This window comes from Bos grunniens, chromosome 6 (assembly GCF_055505025.1).
Source record: "Bos grunniens cultivar Pamir isolate PY7600 chromosome 6, Bosgru_T2T1.0, whole genome shotgun sequence".
Lineage (NCBI taxonomy): Eukaryota > Metazoa > Chordata > Mammalia > Artiodactyla > Bovidae > Bos > Bos grunniens.
The window spans coordinates 14215013-14241387 of NC_141170.1; the positions used below are offsets into that span (position 1 = coordinate 14215013).

The 26375-nt window shown below is 50.6% G+C and overlaps 1 protein-coding gene across 28 annotated transcripts in view; it reads left to right on the plus strand.

The window, feature by feature from the left end:
- The window catches only part of EVC (EvC ciliary complex subunit 1), a 103971-nt gene that overhangs the window by 40198 nt on the left and 37398 nt on the right, over nucleotides 1–26375 (plus strand). For 26 of the 28 annotated variants that reach the window (XR_015165178.1, XR_015165179.1, XR_015165175.1 and 23 more), the window contains 4 exons: nucleotides 2605–2821; nucleotides 5531–5679; nucleotides 8195–8293; nucleotides 25680–25892. Coding sequence is in view for 19 of the 28 variants with exons in the window: in XM_086404847.1 (XP_086260973.1) it covers nucleotides 2605–2821; nucleotides 5531–5679; nucleotides 8195–8293; nucleotides 25680–25892 (678 nt within the window). In the remaining 9 variants the exon portion in view is untranslated. Of the gene's footprint in view, nucleotides 1–2604; nucleotides 2822–5530; nucleotides 5680–7695; nucleotides 7720–8194; nucleotides 8294–16002; nucleotides 16098–16736; nucleotides 16913–18354; nucleotides 18872–25679; nucleotides 25893–26375 lie in introns of those variants that run through there. The other 2 variants (XM_086404849.1, XM_086404850.1) reach the window with 2 other exon arrangements.

The following is a 26375-nucleotide window of genomic DNA, read 5'->3' on the forward strand; positions in this document are numbered from 1 at the left end:
GGGAGTGCTCAGTATGTGCTAGTGATTGGATTCTGGCAGGTCACATGTCAGCAGGGGAAAGAGATAGAAACAAATCATTGTCATGATGTGTGAAAAGGCTGTAATCTTTGTTTGTACAGAAGTGGGACAGCTGGGCTCTGCCTGTATCCTATGCACCAAAAATAAAAAGTAGCTTCTGTATGATGGAGTCTGTTGACGATAAGCTCCAGAAGAACTTTAAATTCCCAAGCTAGTGACATCTGAGTGTTCTGGCCTGGGCAGTCAGAACGTATCACATAGCATCGCTGAATATCAGAACTGGAAGAGCCCTAGAAAGGGCCCCAGAGGTCATCAGAATCAGTCTCTAGGGATGTTCAAGAGAAAGAGGATGCCAGGAGAGAGGTGGGCACCTGCTGTAGATAACTGGAACAGCAGCTTGCATTCACCAGCACCTGCTATCTTCTGGTCGCTATTTTAAGTGCTATACATATTTTGATTTATTTTATGATCACATACACTCTGTAAGTCACATCCACTGTGCCCAAGACTGTGCAGGTCTGGAGTCAGGTTTGAGGCTGGGTACATTTGAGGACCAGCTACACTCAGAGCCAGCAGTGGCCCCTGCACCTCCCGTGCAAGTCCTTGTCCCCCTCCCGCCGCCCATCTTATGCTCCTGTGTTCCTGCTCACCTCTCTCCACGCCTGTCTTTCCTTAAATATAAATCCAGAGAGTGCACTGTCGCTGCCCAGCCAGGGGGCCTCACTTAGAGGACCATCTTAGAGGTGGCTGCTCTGGACGGGGGACGCCTTCCACTACCCTGGGAGCCTGGCGGGACCGCTTGCCGGCCACTCCTGCACGGAGCGCTTATCCTCTTGCACCCTCTAGTGGTTATGGGGCCACTGATGCCTGTCAGGCTTATTTATTTAGTTGGAGGAAGCCCAGCTAAAGGCGGGAGGAGAAGGGGATGACAGAGGATGAAATGGTTGGATGGCATCACCGACTCAATGGACATGAGTTTGAGGAAACTCTGGGAGTTGGTGATGGACAGGGAGGCCTGGCGTGCTACAGTCCATGGGGTCACAAAGAGTCAGACATGACTGAGTGAAATGAACTGAACTGAACTGGAGGAAGCCCGCTGTCCTTGGGCTAGTTTGATGGCCTTCAAGAATAAACCTCACCGTTCTTATCTGTAACTAGGGTATCATTGTCCTGGCCCTGTTCACATGTTGTTATAACACAGACCAATGCATCTCAGTAAACAGTGAGGCCCAGGGCTGCGTGATGGGTATGGCCCAGCTATGGCCCCTGCATCCAGGGTTCTTGGTCCAAACAAGGCACAGGAGCTGTGGAGCTAGGAGGAGGGACCGAAGGGTTGGGGAAAAGCCAAGGAAGCGACCACACAGTCCACAGTAGGACCTGGGCAGGCAGAGGAGTGACAGGTCGTGGGCAGAGTGTTCCAGGAGGAGGCCCCGCATGTGCAAAGGCCCTGCGGAGCTGAGAGCCAGGCATGCTGGGCAGTCCAGAGCAAGGACGGGTGTGGGACCAGGCTGGAGGCCCAGCCAGGCCTGGTTCGGGAAGGCTTGTCCACTGTGCCTGGGAGTTTAGATTTGCTTTGAAGGAAGTGATTGTAGGGTTTGGGCCTGGGGATGTTAGAGTTATGTTTGCACCCCAGAAAGGCCCTTCCATCTGCCATGCAGGGAGGAGCTGAGGGGGCAGTTTGATGCCAGTAAAGTCAGGGCAGTTGCCCAGGTGGAATTGACCAGGGCCTGAGCTGGGCCTGGCTCTAGGCCAGCAGGAAGGAAATGGAGGGATGTAGAGAAGGCAGGGGTGCTGGTATGATGGGGAGAGGGGCGCTGAGGCTAACTCGGGCCGTGGCCATGGAGTCCCGGGGGCCAGGTGGACCACCCCAGGAGGGGAAAGGCGTCCTTTCACTGCAACACAGGGCCTGCGACTCTAACCCCATGCCTGGGCTCCCATTCTACACGTTTCCTTGAGCTGCTGCTCTTGGAGACAGAAGGACCCTAGATGCAGACCTGCAGGGCCTGCTTCTGCCCTTGATGGAAATGTCCCGCATGGGGGAGGCATCGTTTCCAAGGGTTGTGTCCTCAGTGAAGGACAACCCAGTAGGGCTGGTGGACCTGTTCTAAAGTCTAGAAGCTGGGGTCACCCTCCCCGTCAGTCTTACCTGAAGAATCTCTTTAATCCCCAGCACTCTGGTTTCTGGAGGCTCGAAGGCCAGGAAGCCCCGTGACCTTTACTGTTTCTCCCAGAAGCCCTGTCAACCTGGGAGGGATGACGATGAGGGAGGTGGACTTTCCTGTTTGGTTGTGTGCATTTATTGAGCTTCCCCCAGAGACGAGCGAGCCCGCTGTGGCACACTCACCGTGTTCCAGGTGCTTTCCGCGCGGCATCCAGCATCGGCCGCACCACGTCCCCAAGAGGGACCACTTTGTCCCCATCTGAGACTTGCACACAGGAAGCTCAGGAGAGCGGGAGCTTCAACTGTGCTCTGCTCACAGGGAACCAGGGGCCCCAGGATGGAGCCCGTGGCTATTAACAGACCCTCGTGGCCAAGCACCGACTCTGAATGTCCCAGCCTGATGCTCTCCATATTGCTTTTCCCAGGACACCCTGGAGAGGACGCTGGGACGGGCACACGTGGCCAAAACGATGGAGTTCCTGAAGCTGCAGGTGCAGGAGGAGACCAAGTGCCGCCTGGCGGGCATCTCCCGCAGCCTGGAGCTGCTGACCGTCGAGGGGAAGCTGTCCGGGCGGGAGAAGGAGGACCTGCTGACCCAGCAGCACAAGGCCTTCTGGGAGGAGGCGGAGGGCTTCAGCAGGGGTGAGCGAGCAGGCCAGGCTGGGCGCCTGGGACCCCGTGCTGTGCTGCGTGCCATGGGGGCCAGGGCTGGTGGTGGCACTTGCAGGTGTCAGGAGTAGCTCCCATGAGACTAGCCCAGGCTGCCATCCCCAGTCACTTAACGTCTCTGAGCCTCGATTGTCCTCCCGTGAAGCAGAGGTAATAGGGCTGCCTCCTAGGGTCCAGTGTTGCCTGCTGTGTCGTCATCAGTGATTCGGGCTGACAGAGACCCCCCCTGGAATACTCAGAGAACAAAGCCCAGAAGCCCCGCAGGAGTCTCAGGGCCTGGCTCAGCTGCAGATGGACGAAGGTGGCCGGTGGTCAAGCACATGGGAACTGGGCATGATTATTTCCCACATGTGCTGCTGCTCCCGGGCTGGACCCTGGGAGTTGAGCAGGTTAGGGCTCAAGACACCAAGGGCACCCAGGACAGTCCAGCTCACACCACTGGTGGGACCCTCAGGAAGAAACTCAGGTCTTCCACCTGCAGGGCGGGTACCCACTCTGCACCTCCTTGGACCCTCAGCAGGAGGGCTCCTCAGCACTGAGCCAAGGCTGTGTGTGCGTCTGCGGCCTGAGTGGAAGCACAGCCGGGGCCTCTCCAGGTCAGGAAGTCTGTATGGCAGGGGATCTGTGTGCCTAACAAGGTCTCCAGCAGCTTCTGGGGACCTTGTAGGACCAGGGAGGCTCTGGGTGTCTTACCTGCTGGGGCGGCCGTAACAGGATGCCACGGACTGGGTGGCTTACACAACACACATTTGTTTCTCACATTTCCAGAGGCTAGAAGTTTAAGATCAGTGTGCAGCCAGTTTGATTTCTTCTGTGGGCCTGTTTTCTGACTTGCAGACGGCTACCCTCTCAGCATGTTTCACATGGCAGAGAGCGAGCTTTCTCACCTGAGTTCCTCTTTTTAGAAGGCACCAACCCTATGTGATTAGGGCCCCATCCCTAGGATCTCATTTAACTTCATAGGCCCCACCTCCAAAGGCAGGCGCGTGAGGCTTAGGACTTCAGCTCATCACTCTGGGGGCACAGTCCAATCTCCAGCACCAGTTTCCACTGCAGCCATGGGCTTGATCCTTCTGCAATTGCTCTGTCCCCTCTGCTGTGCCTTCCCACTGCCCTTTGGAGAGCTGGCTCTCCAGACTGGGACTCAGGACTCCAACCAGGCTGTTCCACACATGTCTGTGTCACTGGGTGCTGTGGTTTCACGTGGTCATGTGTGACCACATGGAAACCTGTTGTGGCTGGGAGTTTGGATGGCATAGAGTCTGAATACATCTGGCCTTGAAGTCACCATACGTGGTGGACAGGGCTTTACCAGTGGGAGGGAGTGGCCAGGCTGGGATGGTGAAGCAGCCCCCTAGGTGGAGCTCCTGTGAAATAGAACAAGACAGAGGAGACAAGGAGACAGTCATGGGTGGACGGAGGACCCTGGTCTCTCCTGGCTGCACTCTTTCCTTTGGTGCTAGAGGCTAAACAGATTCTCAGGTCAAGCCCTGGGAAGCTTGCCAACACTGGGAAAAGTGCCCAAGGAAGTATGACATGTGGGGCAGTTGGGGAGGCGAGATGCTGAAACCAGTGTCTCCAAGGGCTGCAGCCCCTTGTGACCCAGCCCTCACCTCCTCTCCAACCTCTTTGCCCAGCATCTCCTCCGAAACCCAAGTGAACAGAATCTGGCTGGGCTCTTCATTGTCTCCACTCTCAGGAGCCTTCTCTGGGGTCCCACGCTGCCTGTGTCTCCTCCCCCACCACCATCACAGCCCTCATCAGCACAATTCCTTCTCCTTCTGCATTTCTTGTCTTCCCTGGACCATGAGCACCTTGAAAGCTAGGCTAGGTCCTGCTCACTGGTAGGCCCCAGTTCCCAGCGTTGTGCTTGGTGCGCCTCTGAGGCTGAGGGGCCTGGGTAGGCTGAGAGGTTGTTTTTAGTGGCTCAGCGGGTAAAGAACCCTCCTGCAATGCAGGAGACCTGGGTTCGATCCCTGGGTGGGGAAGATCCCCTGGAGAAGGGAACAGCTACCCACTCCAGTATTGTGGCCTGGAGAATTCCATGGACTGTAGTCCGTGGGGTCGCAAAAAGTCAGACACGACTGAGCGACTTTGACTTTCCTCTCGCCTCAAGTTTACCTTCCCCCACCACAGGGGCCCTTGGCCTTGGTCCACCCACCTCCTCTTCTGCTGATATAACTTGCCCTGGTGGGTTTCGGATCTCGACTCCAGTCTGAAATGTCACTGTCTTCCTGCAGACTCAGGCCCTCTGTCCTGTGTCACCTGCACCTCCCTGTGCCCCCTCCTCCCCTCCCCCATACACATATACTCTTTTCTCCAGGAAAACGCCCCTTTGTTTCTCTCCAGGTCAGGGTCAGGGTGAAAGCCTCGCATGTTGCTCTGAACCCTGGGCCGTGAATGAGCGAGGGATGGGTCCCTTAAAATGACAAGGGACTCTGAGGAGCTCCTAACACCAGCCTTTTGGAAGCACCTAAATGATAAAAATAAGAAATGAGCGTTTCTGACACTCCACGTCCTGGAAGAAGCAGCCACTGGAGGTTTCGCCAGGCGAGCGACCTGCAGTGTTCTTTGTTTTGTTTCAATTGCAGAGTTTGTCCAGCGAGGCAAAGACCTGGTCAAGGCTTCGCTGGTGCGCCAGGCGAGCGACCTGCAATGTTCTTTGTTTTGTTCCAATTGCAGAGTTTGTCCAGCGAGGCAAAGACCTGGTCAAGGCCTCGCTGGTGCACCAGGCGGAGGAGATGGCAAGGCTTGCGCTGGCCCAGCAGGAGGAGCGGAGGAGCTTCCTGGCTGCGGGGCAGCTGACCGCCCACCCCGAGGAGTTCCTCCAGGTGACCTGCTCCCGACTCACGCCCAGGTCCACAGGCACAGCCATCCAGGGGAGCCACGGGGGCTGCTTAGTCCTTGTTACTGTGCTGGGGAAGCCAGAGGCTTTGGCATCCGGCAGACAGAAAGTCTCTCCTTGGATCCCATGTGTCAGTTCAGGACCTTAGCCAAGGGGCTTGAGCTCTGTATCCATAGCTTCCCCATCTACAAGCCAGTGATGCGAGCATCAGCGCCCTCACTGAGATGAGGGAAAGGCGGTGGGAGGGTCTGAGGAGACAGCATCTCACAAATGGTGCCGGACAAGGGCCCAGCCTACAATGGAGGTCACCAGGCAGTGTCCCCAGAGGGGACAGGCATGTCCGAAGGTGCAGGGCAGGCAATTACAGACAAGGATGGGGCCCCTCGGTGGGTCAGGTAACAAGTCAGAGGAGGGCCCTGCACATGGAGCTGAGCAGGAAGGACCAGAGAGGTGGGCAAGCTAGACAGAGCTCGTGGCCTGACTGGGAATAAAAGACAAGGGGACCCCCAGGAGGACAGGAAGCAAGGTGTCACCCTGCTTAAAGGAAAACAGACAAACTGGTGCAGCACAGGCTGGAAGGACCAGGGCTTGGGGTCCTCGGAGGACAGAACTCTGCCTCATGGTGCCCTGTCGATGGGTGTGGAGGGAGGGGCTGTTAGTCTCTGGCTTGTCGCCCAAGGTCGTTAAGCATTTGGGTGCTGGGGCAGCAGGACCTGGGTTTGAGCATTGCCTCTGCTGCGGTGTCTCGCTGACCACTTGGCCTTCAACTTCCTCATCTGTGCATTAGAAATCATCACGCCTACCTAATGGGGTTGTTGGGACTCAACCAGACCAAGCTAGGGACAGCCATGGCCTGCCTATTTCTCTGCATGAGCATTTGCTTGTCTCTGCTCTGCCAAGGGGATGGCAGGACCGTATCAGGGTTCAGGCTCGGCCCAGAGCACAAACACTGGTCCTCCCTGGGGGCCAGCATGATAGTGTGGCTACCTCCCCCGCCCCCCAGTGAGAAGCCAGCAGAGGGACCCTCAAAGACGGAGGACAAGTCTTCTCATCCCTGGGTCCCTGGTCCAGTGCTCTTGCCCACCCGTAGAGCCTCCTCTGAGGGCCCATGCCTGGGGTTTCTTGGATTTGACATAAAGTGGGGTGAGGGCTGCTTCTGTCTTTGAGAAGATCCATTTGAAATGAGAGTGAAAAGATAGGATCATACAGATCTCTGTTACTCTGGGATTGCCGGGTCCTCCTGCCTGACATCACATTGCTCAGGGGGAGTTCTGAGTGTGGAGACGGTGATGCCTCAGCTCTGTAACCCAGGATCTCGGCCCAGGCTGGTGCACGCTGATGCTCAGAAGACGTGGAGCCGAGAAGGGAAGGATTGAATGGACGCATGAGTGAATGAAAGAATAAGTGGACGAATGAATGAATGGATGGACCCACAAAGTGTTAGTTGCTCAGTCATGTCAGGCTCCTCACTGCCCATGGAATTCTCCAGGCAAGAGTAATGGAATGGGTTGCCATTTCTTTCTCCAGGACCCACAGAGCAACACATAACTGAATGAATAAATGGAGAAATGACAAATGAGTGAATGAACGAAGACATGAAGGAATGGGTGAATGAACGAAGAAATGAATCAGTGGGCGGATGCATGATGCACACAAAAGCACAGATAATTGAATGAATGAATGGGCGGCAAACAACCGAATAAACAGGGACTGATGAGTGAGCGTGGACTTTGGCCTCTTGCCCAGCCCCTCCCTCTCTGGCTTCTGGTCCTCCCTCTCAGCTCCCCTCCTGTTCTGCTCCCACCGAGACCAAAGGCTTCTGACTGCCAGGTCACCACTGCTGTTGCTCCCTGAACTTGACTTGGATTGGCTTCCCGTCTTCCCTTCAAGGACCCCTCCTTGTCCATCAAGACTCAACTTACGTGTCTCCCTCACAGGGACTCTTGCCCTTCTGCTGACCCCTACGAGGAGTCTACCCTCCGTACTTGGGCCCCAGGTGCCTCTCTGACTGTATTTGGAGCATCTGGTACATGACTCTCTGTCACTCTGTTGGGCTCCTCAAGGATGGGCCAGCACATGGTCAGAGGGGCCCGGCTGGCCACTGACCACCCTGATAGGGTTCGGGCTTTGCTGCATGGGCCTCCCAAGACCTGGATAGTGGTCCCCAGGAGCTGAAATCAGAAAATGATGTCTAGGGGTTGTGGTCAGGAGAGAGGGGTGACAGGGCAGGGAGGCGGTGGTGGGCAGGGTGGCATCTTCTCCTGCTGGGTAGATGAACAAAAGTGCAGTCTCGTTTTCCTGGAAATAGGATTCGCTGGTCCCGGCCTCAGCCACAGTTCACAAGCCATGAAAATCATGTGACATTCCTGTGCCTCGGTTTCCTTGGGTATAAATCAAGGGTGAACATCCTTCCAACGTGCGAGGCAGGGTCATTCGGGGAGGTTGTTCAGGGGAAACAAATCAGCATCTCTCTGCAGATTCGGCCTCTGTTTTACTTGCAGGCATTTCATGACGTCCTGGAGATGCAGAGGCTGACGCGGGGTGACCTGGAGGAAGAGGAGGACGTCAGGGCCGCCCAGGCCGTGGCTGCGCTCTGCCAGGTACGTGGCCTCCAGGCAGAACTGGCCGAAAAACCTCAGCATCCGTGCATGCGTGAGAACCTCACGTCCTCGGGGGCCAGGGACCCCGAGACCCTCTGGGCAGAAACCAGGGAGGGCAGTTGTTGGTCCAGGTCACATCTGAGGCCCCTTCCATTTCTCAGATGTTCGGGACTCTCACCTCTAAGCGTTCCTAGAGGCAAGGGTCTTTAAAAGTCAGCTCATCCACGTTGAGAGTAGGCTGGCGTCTGTGGGTGTTGTGAGTGTGGAGCGGTGATGAGGAAGGAGGGTTAGGCTTGAAACAGAGGCCTGGGTTCGAGTGCCGGCACCATCTCTTTCTCCCTGGGCAACCTCAGTTAGCTCTGGAACAAGGGCTGGCTCTAAGAAAACAGGAGAGAGCAGCCAAGCCCTCCAAAGTCAGAGGGTCTCCGGGATACGATGATGACTGAGACAGACAGAGACCCTGCCCCAGGCAGGACCCAGAGCTGCTGGGAAGGTGGAAATGTGGCCCCAGTCAGGAAAGAAGGTGACATGTGCCGCATTGGTGGGGAGCGCCCCAGGGAAGGTCCACCTGGATCCAGAGGGCCTGAGTCTGCATTCTGGCTCTCCTCCCTCCCCACAGTGCAACCTCCAGAACATTACTTGGCCTCTCTAGGTCTCAGTTTCCCTATCTGTGAAATGGGGCCAGTGATGCCCTTCTTCACGATGCTGTTGTGAGCACTGAATGTGCGTGAGACCAGACAGTAGTTGGCACCCGGGACATGCCCAAACCAAGTTCACTGCCCTTACAACATCCCTGCTAATGGATGCAGAGAGGAGGGGTGAGAGACGCCGGGGATGGGGGGATGAAGGTGAGTTCAAAGATGGCCATCCACAGGTGATGCCTGAGACAGGCTTTGAAGTGGGAGACAGGCTCCAAGTGGACCAGGAGTCAGTAGGCAGCCCAGGCAGAACACGAGGAAGGGGAGAGAGCACAACCTCCGTCATGATGGCAGCTGTGTGGGGTTCAGTGGCATCTGTATGAGTTTGGAGAGGCTGCCACAGCAAAGTGCCCCAGCCTGGCCCTTAAATACCCGACATTTATTTTCTTGTTGTTCTAGAGGCTAGAAGTCCAAGATCAAGGAGTCATCAGGGTTGAATTCCAGTGAGCCCTCTCTTTCTGGCTTGGAGACGGCCACCTTCCCACTGTGCCCTCACTGGCAGAGAAACCTCAGGTGTCTCCTTCTCTTACAAAGACACCAGTCCCATCAGATTCGGACCCCACCCTATGACCTCACTTTACTTTCACTATCTCCTCCAAGGCTGTATCTCCAAATATAGTCAGAATAGGGGTTAGGGCTTTAGTATATGAATTTTGGAGGGATGTAATTCCATCCATAACAGTGAACCTCGAATTTCATGTCCAGCGGGAACCTCAGAATGTGAACTAATGTGGAAGCAGGGGGGCTTTGCAGATGTGATTAGTGGAGAAGAGATCATTCTCGGTTAGCGTGGGCCTTAAATCTGATGACTGATGTCCTTACGAGATGGTCATCGTGAGGACGCAGACACATAGGAAGGCGGCCGTGAGAAGACAGAGGCCGAGACTGGGGTGATGTGGCCACAAGCTAAGGAACACCTGGCGCCTCCAGAAGTTGGAAGGGACAGGTGGGATCCCCCTAGAGCCTCCAGAAGAAGCTGACACCTTGATTTCTGACTTCTGGCCTCTGTATCTGTGAGACAATAGACTTCTGTTGTCTGGGTGCTTTGTATCAGCAACCCCAGGACCCTGATGGCAGAGCCAGTTTTGCTCAGGGCCAGCCCCTGTCGTAAGTGCTTTCTGAGTTTTGCATCATTTCATCCTCATGAGACTCTTGTGAGGCAGAAACTGCATTTTCCTTCCTTTACAGATGAGGCGCCAGGAAGGGTCTTCTTGAGAAAACAGCCAGGTGGGATTCAATTTGTCAAAGCCCAAGATTCCCAGGCGAGAAAGGAACACCACCATCCCCAAGGGAGTCAGGACTTAAGTCCCTGGGCTGGGAGTGAGGATACTGCATTCTAGTCCCCCTCTGGGTCTTCACATACTGCTTGACTGTGAGTTGGTTACAAAACCTCTCTGAGCTGGCTCAACCATCTCTCTCAGGTCCCACAGCCAGCCTGCTAGAATGAGATGGGACTTAAAGTAAGTCTTTCCAACTTCAGTGCTCTTGTGCTCACCATGACCCATGCTGGTGAGCGTGGGCTGTGACTACAGCAGTGAAGGCAAGTTTCTGAACCCAGACTGGCCTATGGGCCAGTCCCATTCTAGCCACTGACCAGCTATGCAATTGGAAGCAGGTTATCTCACTTTTGTCTCAGTTTCCTGCATGTTAATAACATCCAGATGCACAGCAGAGTTTGAGGACCACAGCTTTGGTGGGGAAGGGGTGAGAGTCAGATGGGCTATGACTCTGATGATGTCCAGGACCCCTGTGCCCATCTGCGCTCTCGTCCAGCAGGAGTTAGTGTCCAGCAGGCTGTCACTCCCTCCCTTGAGCTGGGATTAGAATCTAAAGTCTTGGTCGACTCAGTGTCACTTTCCTCCTCCTCGAAGCCAGAAGAAAGCACCCGGTCACTGCTGTGAAGAGGAAATACACATACCAGTGCCTGGCAAGTCTCAGTGGGTGGCCACAAGTACAGCATTGTCTATTAATAAAGATCCGTTGATGATGCTGATGTGACCACAGCCTCATCCCTCCAGCAAATATCCTTAGGATGCTGCACATTTGGCTTTACCATGGCTGGTCGAGCTGCTGGCCCGTTACAGTCTGGTCAAGGAGGTAAAGACACCCTTGTTTCAAACATGAGGAGAGGCCAGCAGGTGTGAGCAAGGGGCAGTCCCTGCTGGAGTTGTGTCTCAGGAGGAGGCACTTAGAAATACCTTGTGTTAGGAGAGGTTGGGGGCAAGGTGAAGGGGTGTTGGCAGTTCTGTGCAGGTGCTTTTGAAAGGCCTGAAATGGCCAGAAGCCTGTGCCAGCTTCTCCCCCAGAGTCAGTGAAGAGATGTTTCCTATTATTCATGTTGTCATTTCACATCAGTTCAGTTCAGTCACTCAGTCGTGTCCTAGTCTTTGCATCCCTTTGGACTGCAGCACGTCAGGCCTCCCTGTCCATCACCAACTCCTGGAGTTTACTTGAACTCATGTGCATCGAGTCGGTGATGTCATCCAACCATCTCATCCTCTTTTGTCCCCTTCTCCTCCCACCTTCAATCTTTCCCAGCAACAGAGTCTTTTCAAATGAGTCAGCTCTTGGAATCAGGTGGCCAATGTGTTGGAGCTTCAGCTTCAACATCACTCCTTCCAGTAAGCACCCAGGACTGATCTCCTTTAGGATGGACTGGTTGGATCTCCTTGCAGTCCAAGGGACTCTCAAGAATCTTCTCCAACACCACAGTTCAAAAGCATCACTTCTTCGGCACTCAGTCATTTCACATAGAGCCCTCTGGTTCCATATGTGCATGCGTGCTGAGTCACTTCAGTCATGTCTGACTCTTTATGGCCTCATGGACTGTAGCCCGCCAGGCTCCTCTGTCCGTGGAATTCTCCAGGCAAGAATACTGGAGTGGGTTGCCATGCCCTCCTCCAGGGGATCTTCCTGACTCAGGGGCTGGGCCTGCATCTCTTTTATCTCCTGCATTGGCAGGCAGGTTCTTTATCGCTACACCATCTGGGAAGTCCCCTGGTTCCAGGCAACTTTGGTTAAGTTTACATCCCTTAAATGTGGAGCTCATTGCCTTGGGTATTGGGAACTGCTTTACCGGGTATTTCCGAAAGAACGAGGTTGAAATCCTCTGGCGTAGTGGAAAGAAGCCAATTGGAAGACTGGAATGCTGGCGAGGACGTTCCTGGGTGGGCGACGTTGAGCAAGGAGAGCTTAACCTCTCAGAGCCCTTTTCCTTATCTGGGAGATGGAGACAGAAGGCCTGTTGGCCTTTGTGGCAGCACAGAGTGTACGGGGGCAGGGGACGGGGCAGAGTGCACGGGGACAGGGGGCAGGGGGCAGGGGGCAGGCCTGCACGTGGCTGGTGCTCAGTTAACACCTCCCCTTCTGCTCAGTCCCTGAGCGTGTTGAGCAGGAGGCCCTGAGCCCAGGGGTGGTGAGCCCGACTCTGGATCCAGGGCCCGGTGAGAGTGTGGCTTCCTCACCAACCAGCTGTAAGCTTGAGAGCTTGTTAGTTCATTTGTTCAGTGAATATGATTAAGCACTGCTTTGTGCAACCCACAGTCTAAGCACTGGGGCCTCAACAGTGAACCAAAGAAAATTTCAACTTTATTTTTGTGAAGTTTGAGGGGCACGTGTGGGGTTCCAGCAGGGAGGCCAGTGTGGCAGCCATGGGGGAGGGGGAAACAGGGATGGGCTGAGGTCAGAGCCTCGTCTCAGAGGGCCTTGCAGTCCATCCGAAAACATTTGCGTTGCCTTCTTTTACATATATATATATTTTTTTTTACGTATATATATATTTATTTATTTATATATTATTTATTTATTTATTTATCTATTTGACTGTACCAGTTATAGCATGCGGGATCTTTGATCTTTCTTGTGGCATCATGGATCATGAGTTGCGGCATGCAGGATCTAGTTCTCTGACCAGGGATCAAACCCACGCCCCCTGCATTGGAAGCTCAGTGTCTTAGCTACTGCACCACCAGGAAAGTCCCTGCATTGACTTCAGAGTAAGAAGGGACGTTTCAAGCCTGTTTGGAGTAGAGAAGTGACTTGCCTTGTGTTTCCCAAGGATCCTTTGGTTTCTGTGTAGAGGACGGACTGTAGGGGCAAAAGTGGAAGCAGGGATCCCTGGGGAGGCTCTGCAGGGCTCCGGATAAGAGATGCTGGGGGTCTGGGCTTAGATGACGCTGATGGAGGTGGTGAGAAGGCATGGGATGGGGGTCTATTTTGATGGTCAACATCTGGGTCTCCTCTTCAAGTGGGGATAATAAATTTTATTCCTATGGCTATTCAGAAGTTTGAAAAAGTTCACATGTGCAAAGCATATAGAAAGAAATGTGTGTGGCATACAGTGAGCACTTAGAAATCTGTCATCATGAGCCTGGTTATTATCACTCACCATCTGGAAGGGTGTGTCAGCACCGGTCACGCTCACAAGGTAACTTGCCTTGCAGTCTGCTGGCTCTTTCCCAGACCTGGTCACACGGAGACATAATCCCCCCTTTCTTTGGACACTGATCAAGATAGTGTAGGCACGGTGACTGCAAGATGAATTTGATCACCACCTAACGGTGCTCAGGCTGCAGAGAAAAGTGCATTTTTCTAACTTCCCACTGTCTCTTGGCCTCTTAAACAAACAGTAAATTTTCGGCTTGACTGAGATGGATGCCTGTAAATTACATGTCTTCCTGATAATGACAGGCACTGAGTTTGCCACTGTCGCTTCGCAGGGTGCCCCAGAGACCTGCTGATTTGTTTATTTATTTCTGACTGTCCTCCCCACGCTGTCTCCTGAAGAGCTCCTGGGTATGTAGGATAACAGCCCTGCCAAGGTCAGCTCCCACAGCTTCAGATTCTCACAGGAAGTTAGGGCAAAGAAGAGAGGAGAAAAAGTGAAACTCTGTCTTTGAAGAAAGCAGAAATAATAATGACAGGCACTCGTGACGTGTTTGGGAGTAGTCCCTGTAAGGTACGGAGTTAGAGTAGGCGAGGTTCAGAAAAAGGATGAGACCGGCACTTTACAGGAACAGATCACCTTTAATGAGGTGAGAAGGGGCAGTAGTCAGATTATCGAGCTGCTGCACTTATCTAAGAAAAGAGTAAGTATATATGTATGTAGAAAGCTACTGTCTTAAAGGGGCTTGTTCTTCTCCAAGGTTTCTGGGAGTAGTTATCTCTTAAACGGCTGGGGCAAGGAGTTCTGGAGATTGGCCAGAGGCTGGGCCGGCTTGGAGCTGGGCGAAATCAACCTAATGTCTATTTTTTATTCGAGTGAGAGAGTTCTTTGTTTTGCCTAGAGTGGTGGGGAGGACCCAGAGGGGAGTTTTAATTCAGGTTACCTTGAGCCATGCAACTTTCCTTCAGTCCCCAAGATCACCTTCACTTCTGATATCAAATGCAAACCCAGAGGTCCCCAAGACCACCCTCAGGTTCTTCAGTTCTATAGAACAGTACTTGTTTTTTTGTTGTTGTTGTTCAACTGCTCAGTCATGTCTGATTCTTTGCAACCCCGTGAACTGCAGCACTCCAGGCTTCCCCATCCTTCAGTATGTCCCAGAGTTTTCTCAAACTCATGTCCATTGAGTCAGTGATGCCATTCAACCATCTCATCCTCTGTCTCCCCTTTCTCCTCCTACCTTCAATCTTTCCCAGCATCAGGGTCTTTTCCGATAAGTCAAGTCTTTGCATCAGGTGGCCAAAGTATTGGAGCTTCAGCTTCAGCATCAGTCCTTCTAATGAATATTCAGGGTTGATTTCCTTTAGGATTGACGGGTTTGATCTCCTTGCTGTCCAAGGGACTCTAAACAGCTATAGAACATCAGTCCCCAACGTTTCTGGCACCAGGGACCAGTTTTGTGGAAGACATTTTTCCAGAGGGGGATGGAGGGGAGTGGTTTGGGGATGATCCAAGCACATTACATTCATTGTATATTTTATTTTTGTATTACATCAGCCCCACCTCAGATCATCAGGTATTAGATCCCAAAGGCTGGGACTCCTGCTCTGGAAGGACTCACTAAAAGCTGTTCTCATGGTTACAGTTTAGGCTACAGATCAAAGTCAGCCAAGAGAAGAGGCACATGGGCAGAGTCTAGAGTTACAAACAGGAAGCTCCCAGTTGTCCTGTCCCATGAAGTCGTGGACAGCACTGACTTCTTCCCAGAACTGTGTCTGACACTACATACTGAGCATTGCCAACCAGGGAAGCTCACCCAAGCCTTAGCATCCCTAGTTCTTACTGGGGCTCAGTCACGTAGATGTGGTTGACCACCGGTATGGCTCACCTTAACCCCCAGACCCTCTGCAGGTGGAGCTGATGCCACATGGCCCAAAAGCCCCAACCTAAATCACATTATGGTCATAGATTGTCTAAAGCTGTCCAAGGTCCCCAGGTAAACAGAGACCCTCTTATCAAGCAAGACATTTGAAGAACTTAGAGGTCACTTCTAGGAAGCAAGGACTAAGATCAGGCCTCTCTATTAGCCAGGTCAGCTCTTTCCTGCACAGCACTGAAATTCTGTTCAAGGTCACACAGCTGAGGAGTCTGGGATACAGGCCTAGGGCCCTAATGTTCAGGTGGGGAGAAGCGATTCAATTGACAAGGGAAGGGAAGGGGCAGGCAGTCCTTGCTGGAAGTCTCCTGCATCTCTTGCCTTGGCAGGTGGATTCTTTACCACTGAGCCACCTGGGAAGTCCAGTTACTCTACTAGTCTTGTTAAAATAGAACCAAAAGCCACGTTCCTCTAGCTTGCTGTGACATGTTCTGCAGAATCCAGCTGGGGATGACACAGTGCAGGCAATCAGTCAACATTGATGAGTAATGGAATGAGTGAATCAATGAATCAGTGGCTGTGTCATGTAATCAGTGGCACCCTGAAGATGGTGTGTTCTTGCTGCCAGAATAAACTACCACAAACGTAGTGGCTTAAAACCACAGAAGTGATCACCTTATGTTTCTGGAGGTCAGGAAGGGTCTCACTGGGCTGAAATGAAGGTGTCAGCAGGGTTGTGTTCCTTCTGCAGACTCCAGGGGAGAATCCGTGTCCTTGCCTTTTGCAGCTGCTGGAGGCACCTGCATTCTTTGGCTCGTGGTCCCTCGCTCCATCTCCAAGCCACAGGTGGGCTTCTCCTGTGTCTGTGTCCACCCTATATCTCCTGTCACTCTGACTGCCTGCCTCTTTCTCTTTCATTTACAAGGACCCTTGGAATTATCTATGTGGGACTCACCTAGATAATCCGAGATAATCTCATCTCAGGGTCCTTTTAATCCTTTAATCACACCTGTGAAATCTTGGACTGTGTAAAGTGGACCCTTCAAAAGTTTCCAGGGATTAGAACATGGGCATCCTGGGGAGCCATTATTTTGTCTACCAGAGATGGGAAACAAGTTTTCAAAGAGTACAAGAAATTAGGTTTGGGAGAAATACCAAAACAATGACTTGGGGGCAGTGTTCTATTGGAAGTAGATCTTGAGAAGAAAGTTGACAGAAGTGTAGGCCCCATATAGGTGCTGTCTGTCCCTGGAGAGAAGATTTCACTGGGTGCTATAGAGGGCGAGTCCATTCCATGGTTGTTTATCAAGGTTAAAGTGTGATACCTCGTTGCTAAGTATGAGTCTGAGAAAAAATAGACTGGCGCTTTCACATCTGCCTTACGGTAGCAAACTACGGGAATGTGACTTTTTGTTTCAATAAGGCTAATAGAGTAAGTGGGCTTCCTAGGTGGCTTGGTGGTAAAGAATCCTCCTGCCAATACAGGAGATGCAGATTTGATCCCTGGTTCAGGAAGATGCCCTGGAGGAGGAAACGGCAACCCAGTCCAGTATTCTTGCCTGGAAAATTCCATGGACAGAGGAGCCTGGCAGGCTACCTTTCATGGGGTCGCAGAGAGTCGGACACAACTGATCAACAGTTGTCAACAGCAACAATGATAAGTAATTATGTTTTCTTTATTTCCAGTAAATATAGTAAAACGTGCCCGTGCCCTCAGGTTACCACGTAGTACTCAGTTATACCTGTGCTCTCCTTTTAGTAATTCTCACAGTCAGCTCATTTCCCTGCAAAGAAGTACAAAAGCGCAGGTAAGATAAGAGTCACCCAGGTCGGGCTGTGGGCCTGACCCAGCCGTGTACCCGCTGTGAGGCCTGGTCACTGGTGAAGTGATATCACTTCACCTCTCTGATCTAGGAATTCTTAGCTACCTTCTTTGTAGGTTGACCATACGAAAGAACCCACTTAATACCCTGGAAAGCTACCCATAGCTCTCAGGATGAAATCCAGCATCCTTAACCTGGCCGTGATGACCACCCAGCCTGGTCCATGAAGTGCTCACATGGCCTGACTCATAAGACCCATGTGACACAATACCCAAAAGCCAACCTTGTCTGGTCCATGAGGCCCACCCTGCTTGGGCCATAAGACCCCCTGACCTAGCCCACAAGGCCCACATGACAAGTCCCACTCACCACCTGTCTGGAGTCATGTCCTTTGCTCTCTGCCCTTCAGCCAACCTCAGACATCCCTCAGCTCCCCGAAGGTGAGCGTCTCCTTCCTGCCACAGTGCCTTGGCACATGCTCTTCTGCTGCTTAAATACTGTTTCCTCCAGCCCCTCAGTTTGGCTTTTTCTCATTCTTGTCTCAGTTTACACATCACTTCCTTGGGGAGCCCTTCCAGATCAATTAGATCCCCTGGTCTGTCCCTAGGGCTCCCAGCCTCTCCTCCATCACACTTTCCATACTGTACCATGAGTTCCTTTGTGATGCCTGCCCCCATCCTGGGCTGTGCTCCCTAAAGTCAGGGTCCACATCAGCCTCATTCACTGAGTGGCCGTGGCCCACAATAGATACTCAAGAGATATTTGCAGGATGAACCCATGCGTGCTGTGAGGATAAGACACCTTTACACCAGAGCTTTCACCTTTAGGGACCCTTCCATCTGGTGTGGAATCACACAGTTATGTCTACAGTAATGCTGTGCATGAGACACCCCAAAACCCAGTGGCCAAAAATGACAGTGATGTATCCCCAGGGTCTGTGTGTCTGCCAATAGTTGGCTGATCTAGGAATGACTGACACAACTTGACCATGGTTTCCTGTCTCTCCTCTCCTCCTGGGACCAGTGGCCGGCCTGAAGATGTTCTCCTAGCAATGGCGGAGGACTAGCCTCCAAACTAGCCTACTTGGCTTCCACCTCATTCTGTTGGCCAACGCAGGTCATGTGACGGACCCAAAGTTAAAGGGTTGGGGAGGTACTTCCCACTCTTCTGGGGAAAACCTGTCAAGGCTATGTGGCAAAGGGCATGGCTCTGGGAGAGAGAAAGATCTGGACCCCGTGTGCCCCTCCACACACGTGTCTCCAGCATCTCCTGTCTTCCAGGCACAGATAGGGTGAAGACCCAGAGAGGAAGAGAGTCACCCCCAGTCACATTGTTGGTGAGTGACCCAATGCAGGTGGTGCCCAGGCTCCTGACCCTTGGTCCCACCTACTTCCCATTTTTAAGAGACCCAACTTGACCTGTGTCTTGACCTGTGACCTTGCACTGTTCTGTCCCAGGATCTTGGGCACACCCTACTCTGAAGCAGGTAACTGTGTCTTAGAACACGCAGGGTACCATCCCTGCCGGGGAACATTTCCGGTTCCTCTGATGAACCAAAACTCAGCAGAGAGCCGGGCCATGCCTGTGGGATCCTGGAAGGATGTTTTATTCACTCAGTCACCACCCACCGTGATCAGGACATCTTCGGAGCTGGTCACATTCATGCCTTGCTGGTCCAGACTGCCGGGCCTTGACTCCTCCTTCATGAGGCACTGAGCCCCTGTCTGCCCCAGTCCACCCACCCTCCATGCCCCACCCTGTTGGGGTGACCCCCTACTGCTCCTCTGCTTCCCCAAATCCATAGCTCACCCCACACTGCTCCACCAGGCTTTCTCCTGCCTCTGCTGAGAAGGGCACCCTTCCTTACCTCCCTTCTCCCTACCCTGCAGACAAATGGAACCAAACTGCCTTTTCTCCAAAATGTTCAGTTCCTGGAAGGAAAATAGCCATAGGCAGCCTATTTGAGAGCCACACTAACTTTCCCAGCCTCTCTGCGATGATAACAGCCAGCATTTATGAAGTGCTTGCCCTGTGCTGTTTGCGTGTGTTCAGTTGCTCTGTCGTGTCTGACTCTTTGTGACCCTGTGGACAAGCCTGCCAGGCTCCCCTGTCCATGGAATTTTTTCAGGCAAGAATACTAGAGTGGGTCGCCATGCCCTCCTCCAGGGGAGCTTCCCAACCCAGGGATCGAACTGAAGTCTCCTGCATCTCCTGCATTGCCAGGCGAATTCTTTACCACCGTACCATCTAGGAAGTCTGTAATCCTGATCATCAGTCCTCAAGGCAGGTGCTGTCTTCACGGATGGACTTTGCATCGTATCCCTTTTGCAGATCAGAAAATTGAGACTTCCTTCCATGATCTCCAGAATATGCATCCTTGCCCCTCCAGAACTTTCTCTGAAAAAAGTCAGGGAAGGGCACTGCTCCTCTGGGTCAGGGAGCAGAAGGGGAAGCCAAGTGACAGGGGAGTCCAAGGGAACTGCCACCCTAGCCTGGGTTCCCTCTGCTTGTGTTTGAAGAAAAGTGCAAAAGGCTGAGGCACCAAGGTTCCCCCCCGGTCCACACTGCATCCGACCCCTCACACATGCTAAGAGAGAAGAACAGATTAATTCCAGTTCTGTTTCAGACACAGAATGAATCAGCATCTCCCAAACGTAACATCTCAGTGTAAAGTGGAAGTGCTGTGTTTTGTGACCTGCAGAGCATGTGACAATGATGCCGATGTGTCTCTGTCGAGGGAGCAGACAGGATCTAGCATGTTTTGGGGTTTTTTTTTAATTAGAAAGAGCCTCGACTAGTGAACCATGTAGCTTTTACAAAGTTCACCTTTCTTGAATTTCAGTTCAGTTCAGTCACTCAGTCGCATCCTATTCTTTGCGACCCCATGGACTGCAGCAGGTCAGGCTTCCCTGTCCATCACCAACTCCCAGAGCTTACTCAAACTCATGTCCATCACGTCGGTGATGCCATCCAGCCATCTCATCCTCTGTCATCCCCTTCTCCCACCTTCAATCTTTCCCAGCAACAGGGTCTTTTCCAGTGAGTCAGTTCTTCGCATCAGGTGGCCAAACTATTGGAGTTTCAGCTTCAACATCAGTCTTTCCAATGAATATTCAGGACTGATTTCCTTTAGGATGGACTGGTTAGATCTCCTTGCAGTCTAAGGGACTCTCAAGAGTCTTCCCCAACATCACAGTTTAAAAGCATCAATTCTTCGGCACTCAGCTTTCTTTATAGTCCAGCTCTCACATCCATACACGACTACTGGAAAAACCATAGCTTTGACTAGACGGACCTTTCTTGGCAAAGTAATATCTCTGCTTTTTAATATGCTGTCTAGGTTGGTCATAGCTTTTCTTCTAAGGAGCAAGTGTCTTTTAATTTCAGGGCTGCAGTCACCATCTGCAGTGATTTTAGTTCTTGAATTTACAAACAGCATATTTTTGTAGTTTGACAATCACGCGCCAAAAAGAAAAAGGTATGTCTTAATGTCCACAGCCACTGCTACGGGATGATAGATTCCAAGGTAGGAGAATCAGATGTTTAAAATCTGTCTCCTGCCTGGCAGGAAATTGGGATTTCCAGGGGCTGGAAGAAAATGTAAGTCACTCCCATATTATTAAACCATTTTTATTGTGAACTGTAACAGATACAAATAAATGGATAACACATAAACTTACAGGTTAGTGAATGATGAGTGAAAACACATCTATGTAACCTCTGTCCAGATTGAGAAAGAGATCTTGGCCAGGATTCCTGAACCCCCTCATACCTCCTGCCTGTCCCAGTCTCCTCCCTGCTCACAGGAGCCAGACCCTGCCTTACATGGAAATTAGGTCTTTGCTTTTATGGGAATGGGATTGTATAGCATGTTAGATTTGCGTCACTCCACTTTGTATTGTGAGACAAGCTTTGTGCCTTGTGAGATTTCTCTGTATTGTTGTGTGCAGCAGTGTTCATTCTTATTTCACTGTATAAATACACCACCATTTATCCATCCTACTGTTGACGGACATTTGTGTAGCTTCTTATTTTAGACTGTTACACATTCTGCTGACAAGAACTTTCTTGTGGATGCTGTTTGATACACGCATGCACCTGTTGCTTCTGTGCAGATACCTAGGAGCAGAATTGTTGGATTCAAGAGTTATGTGCAGCTTCAATCTATAGTCTACAAAGTTACTGATATAGCCCCCAATTTGATTAGCATTTTGAATTTATAGATCAAGTTGGTGAGGATGAATGTCTTTACTGTATCAAATCTTCCAGTCTACAAACATGGTATATCCCTGTATTTATTTGTCTTATTAATTTTTCTTAATATTGTTTTATAGTTTCTACCCTCAGGTGAAATGTTTGCTATAGATTTTTTCAGATTAAGGAAGCTTCCTTCCATTTCCTATTTTGTTAGTGTTTCTTCTGCATGGAAATTACAATTTGTGAAATAGTTTTTTCTTCATTTATTCCCATAATTAACATTATACTTTTCTGCTTTATTTTATTAATGTGTCAAATTGTATTGATTTGGATAATGCCTGGTGGTTCAGACAGTAAAGAATCTGCCTGCAGTGTGGGAGACCCGGGTTTAATCCCTGGGTTGGGAAGATTCCCCTGGAGAAGGGAATGGCAACCCACTCCAGTATTCTTGCCGGAGAATTCCATGGACAGAGGAGCCCGGTGGGCTATAGTCCTTGGAGTCACAAAGAGTCAGACAGAGCTGAGTGATTGACACCTTCATTTTTTTTGTTAAGTGCATATAAATTTAGAAACTTTGCATCTTTCTGGCAAATTAAACCTTTTGATATTATGAACTGCTCCCCTTTCTCTCTAGAAGAGCTTTTTTTCCCTAAAGACTGTTTTATCTACTATTAATGTAGCAAACAGTGACCCTGTGTTTATTAGGTGCTAGTTATAGTCCCATTCATTCATTGTTAGAAAAATTCATCTAAGAGCATCATGGTTAGATCATGTGTGGTGAAGCCTTACCAGGGTCCTGTGGGTGAACTAACACAATTTATTTAACCTCCCTTTCACATGTACAGATGAAGCCTCAGTTTCCTCATCTGTAAATTTGTTTCATCAGTTTTGAGAGATTTCTCACCCACTGTCACTTCAAATATGACTTCTGTCTGAACTCTCCCTTCCTTCCTTCAGGGCCTCCAGTTAAACATGTGGAACTTTCTTACTGTATCTTTTATCCTTCATCTTCCCCTCCATATTTTCCATCCTTTAGCCTCTCTTTACTTTGTCCTAGATTTTCTCCTGATCTGTCTTCCTGTACGTATTCTCTCTTCAACTGCACCTAAACTGCAGTGAAACCTTTGCATTGGGCTCCTATTATTGGACAGTGTTCTTCAATTCTAGAAGTTCTAATTAAAAAAAAAAAAAAACTAGCATTACTTTTTGTAATCGCCAGGTCATTGCTTTAAGGTTTAAGAGTGGCTTTTAAAATCAGAAGCATAGTAAGCATCAGCCCTAAAGTCTGTGTACTGTGCTCCCCAGACAGCCTGTGGGTTTGCATGTCTGTTGTTCGTGTAGCTCTTTGGTCATGGTCTTGTCTCCTCGTGTACTCTCCTTGTATTCTCGTCTCCTTGTGAAGAGAAGATGAAGGCTAAAAGAAGATGAAGGCTAAATACTCATGTATTTTTCACTTTATGCCTTATCTCAGATTTGTACATTATTTACAAAAATATTTTCAGGCATACAGTGATGTTCTCCTTCTCCAAAGATTTTTTCCTTTGCTTCTGCCAGATGACTGGGTCTCGAATGATCTAGAATCCCCTTAATTCAAGGCCTAAACTTGAAATAAACTGGGCCACCCGCATGAACAGATTCCAGGTTTGCTGTGTGTTTAAACCTGTCAGATCTGATTTCCTTCCATTTCACTCATGTTTCTGTATTGCAGCTTTTGGGTTCCCAATCCTTGGTGTGGAATGGTTTACCCAGGCCCCAATTCATGGTGAGCCATGAGCTCCACCTTCTGTCCCTTCAACTACCAGAGGCTGTCCAGGGTCCATCAGCTGTGCAGGCATGTCCCTTGGATTGACCTGCTGCTGCTGCTGCTAAGTCGCTTCAGTCGTGTCCGACTCTGTGCGACCCCATAGACGGCAGCCCACTAGGCTCCTCTGTGCCTGGGATTCTCCAGGCAAGAATACTGGAGTGGGTTGCCATTTCCTTTGCCAATGCATGAAAGTGAAAAGTGAAAGTGAAGTCGCTCAGTCGTGCCTGACTCTTAGCGACCCCATGGACTGCAGCCCACCAGGCTCCTCCACCCATGGGATTTGCCAGGCAAGAGTACTGGAGTGGGGTGCCATTGCCTTCTCCGTGGACTGACCTACACCCTGTATATAAATGCAGCCCAAAGGCTGGGCATGCTTCTCTGATGCCATCTTCTCCCAGACCTTGGACCCTACACTCTATACTTCTTTGTTAGCTCTTTGGGACTTTTATGATGGTTTAATAAACATTTTGTCCAGCTTTTTAAAAACATTCATCCTCAGTGGGAAAAACTGGTTCAAATTACCTGCCTGGCCACTATCAGAAGTAGGATCTCTAAGTCTTCTAAAAGGATGTGGATCCCTTATGTCCCTGTCATGGGCACTTTATTCCAAACAAAGTTAAGTTTGGCCATGAGCTTTTCAGAGCATGGTAGTCATTGAGTTTGGGCTTCCCAAGTGTCTCAGTGGTAAAGAATCCACCTGCCAATGCAGGGGATGCTGGAGACTTGGGTTTGATCCCTGGGTCAGAAAGATCCTCTGGAGGGGGAAATGGCAACCTACGCCAGTATTCTTGCCTGGATAATCCCATGGACAGAGAAGCCTGGGGGCTACAGTCCATGGGGTCACAAAGAGTCAGACATGACTGAGCATGCATGCACGGTCATTGGGTTTAATTAACATGGAGTTAAATTTAACTTATATTCATTGAGCCCACCAAGTATGAGCTAGGTACACCAGATGAGATGCTAAGAATATTTTTCCAAAAAAAAAAAAAGAAAAGAAAAAACAATTATCCTCATACCATACAAGTTAAAAGCATGAGTCCAATAGTCCAGTAGTCAGAATCCACCCTCTACAACTCTTCTCTGGGTCTTATTTTTCTTGCCTATAAAACAATGGTAATTATAATAGAACATCTACATTGGACTATTGGATGATGATATTATGCAAGAAATGTGTTTGTGACACTCTGGCACACAGTAAGAACTCATAATTATTAACAATTTTAATATTATTACCTGATATTTGCCAGGTACTCTTCTAGGTGCTATAGATGCTAAAGTAATAAGAGGTTTCTTGAGAAACCTCATGGTCTAGTCCATGAAAAGGATAATCAAACAACTAGTGGCCACAAGAAGCCCTGTGGTCAGGAGGCCTCGCAGAAGAGGAGACCTCAAATAGAATTTGGAACACATGTAGGGAATTCCTAGATGGAGAAGGGGGAATGGGCATTCTGCCTCCTGTTGGTGTGTGATGCATTCAGAAACTGCAGTCAGGTGGTTGGTCTGGGAGGATGTGAGACGTAGGTGCAGAGTATGATGCAGCCACTCTCAGGCAGTTGTGGTCCAGGAGGAATGACAGATGAATTGTAGTTTTGATGCCCTGGTGGGGCTAACCAAAAAGCTGCAGGAGCCCAGGGTCAGAAATGCCCTTGTTAGTCTGAGTGGCCCAGGCAAGGCTTCACAGAGAAGGGGTTTTTTCATAGGGGTTTTGCAGGATGAAGAGGAGTCCATTTCAGATGTGCAAGTGCCTGGAGGTGGGGCAAAGTGTAGAGGCTTGCAAAGTATCTGTATAATGAAACATGCAATGAGATGTCATTTATGTGAATGAACAGGCACACCAAAAGCCACGTTTGTGGACATCACATATAGTGAAAATATAGACATCTAAATTGGAGACAGAGATGCTGAATTCATAGGGATGGCTGATTCTGGGGAGGCTAGGTGGGAGGGGAAAAGAATTACGGAGAGAACTTAAAGGGTTCCAACTTAACCTGCAAGTTTTAGTGTATTTAATCTGGGGGAAAAAAGAAAACTGAATGGTGGATTCCAAATGTTTAATATATTATTATCTATATGCTTTTATTTTTCACAATTAAAAAGATACATTTTTAGAGAGAGAATGGAGTGGGGAAGGTGGGATGAAAGAGCAGAATGGTGAGTAATGAGTCAGGACTGCCTTGAAGCCCTGCTAGGTAATTCTGATTGCAATGGAAAGAGAAGCCCTCCAAGGTATTTGAACCGGAAATGAAAGGGCTGTGCTTCTGCAAATAACTCACCTAAATGTGGAGGATGGAGGGAGGCAGGGAGACCAGGGAGGGGCTGTGAACAGAATCTGGATGGAGGTTTAGAGGAGATGCCAGTGAGTAAGGACTTACTGGGTCAGCGGGGCAAGTCTGGGGCTTGACTGGGTGCGGGTGAGAGGGCTGGGAGGCAGCCGGTATTTCCCTACTGTGTGTGTGTGCTTCTGCGCATGCGCATGTGCACACACGTGTGTGATTCGACGGTTCCCTTTGCTGGATTTCCTCTGTGTCTTGTGAGGAGACCTTGGTCCTGCCCAGGGTGAGACCATGACTTGTAACTCCGTCTTGTGGCTCTCGGCTTCAGGAGCTGTACTGCAGCACCATGGAAACGTTCCAGAAGTTCGCGGACATCCTGTTCCTGCAGACGCTCCCCCGTGTAACCGACCTCTCCCAGGCAGAGTGTGAATACCTGAGGCAGGAGGCCCAGGAGAACTCGACTCGGCAGCTGGAGAAGTCGGACCGCTTCCGGAGCCAGCAGTGGAAACTCTTCCAGGATCTCCTAGAGCAGGAAAAGCAGGTGCAGCATTTCGTAAAACTGGGTCTAGAGTCTGCGTTTTTCATTAACTTTTGAAGAATAATGAGGCATTTCTTTCACTGAGCATCCCCGAGTGCCTGTGCTGAATGCTTTACCAAGATTCTGGTTGCCAGCCTTTCACAACAGCCGGCCGGGTGGGCTAGGATGGGAGGAAGAGAAGAGAGCAGACCCCTCCTCTCCCAGTGTAGGAAGTCAGGAGATGACGCCCAGAGCCTGTTCTTTAGAACAACAGAAGTAAATGGCAGAAGGTAGTACTTCAAGGGAGTGGACTGAGGTAGGGGTGGGAGGGGCTGCACACAGGGGACTCCTCTATTTTTCAGTGAAAGTCTATTTCATCATTAAAACCGTATATTGGCCACCTGATGTGAACTGACTCATTGGAAAAGACCTGACGTTGGGACAGATTGAAGGCAGGAGAAACGGTGGATGGCATCACTGACTCAATGGACATGAGTTTGAGCAAAC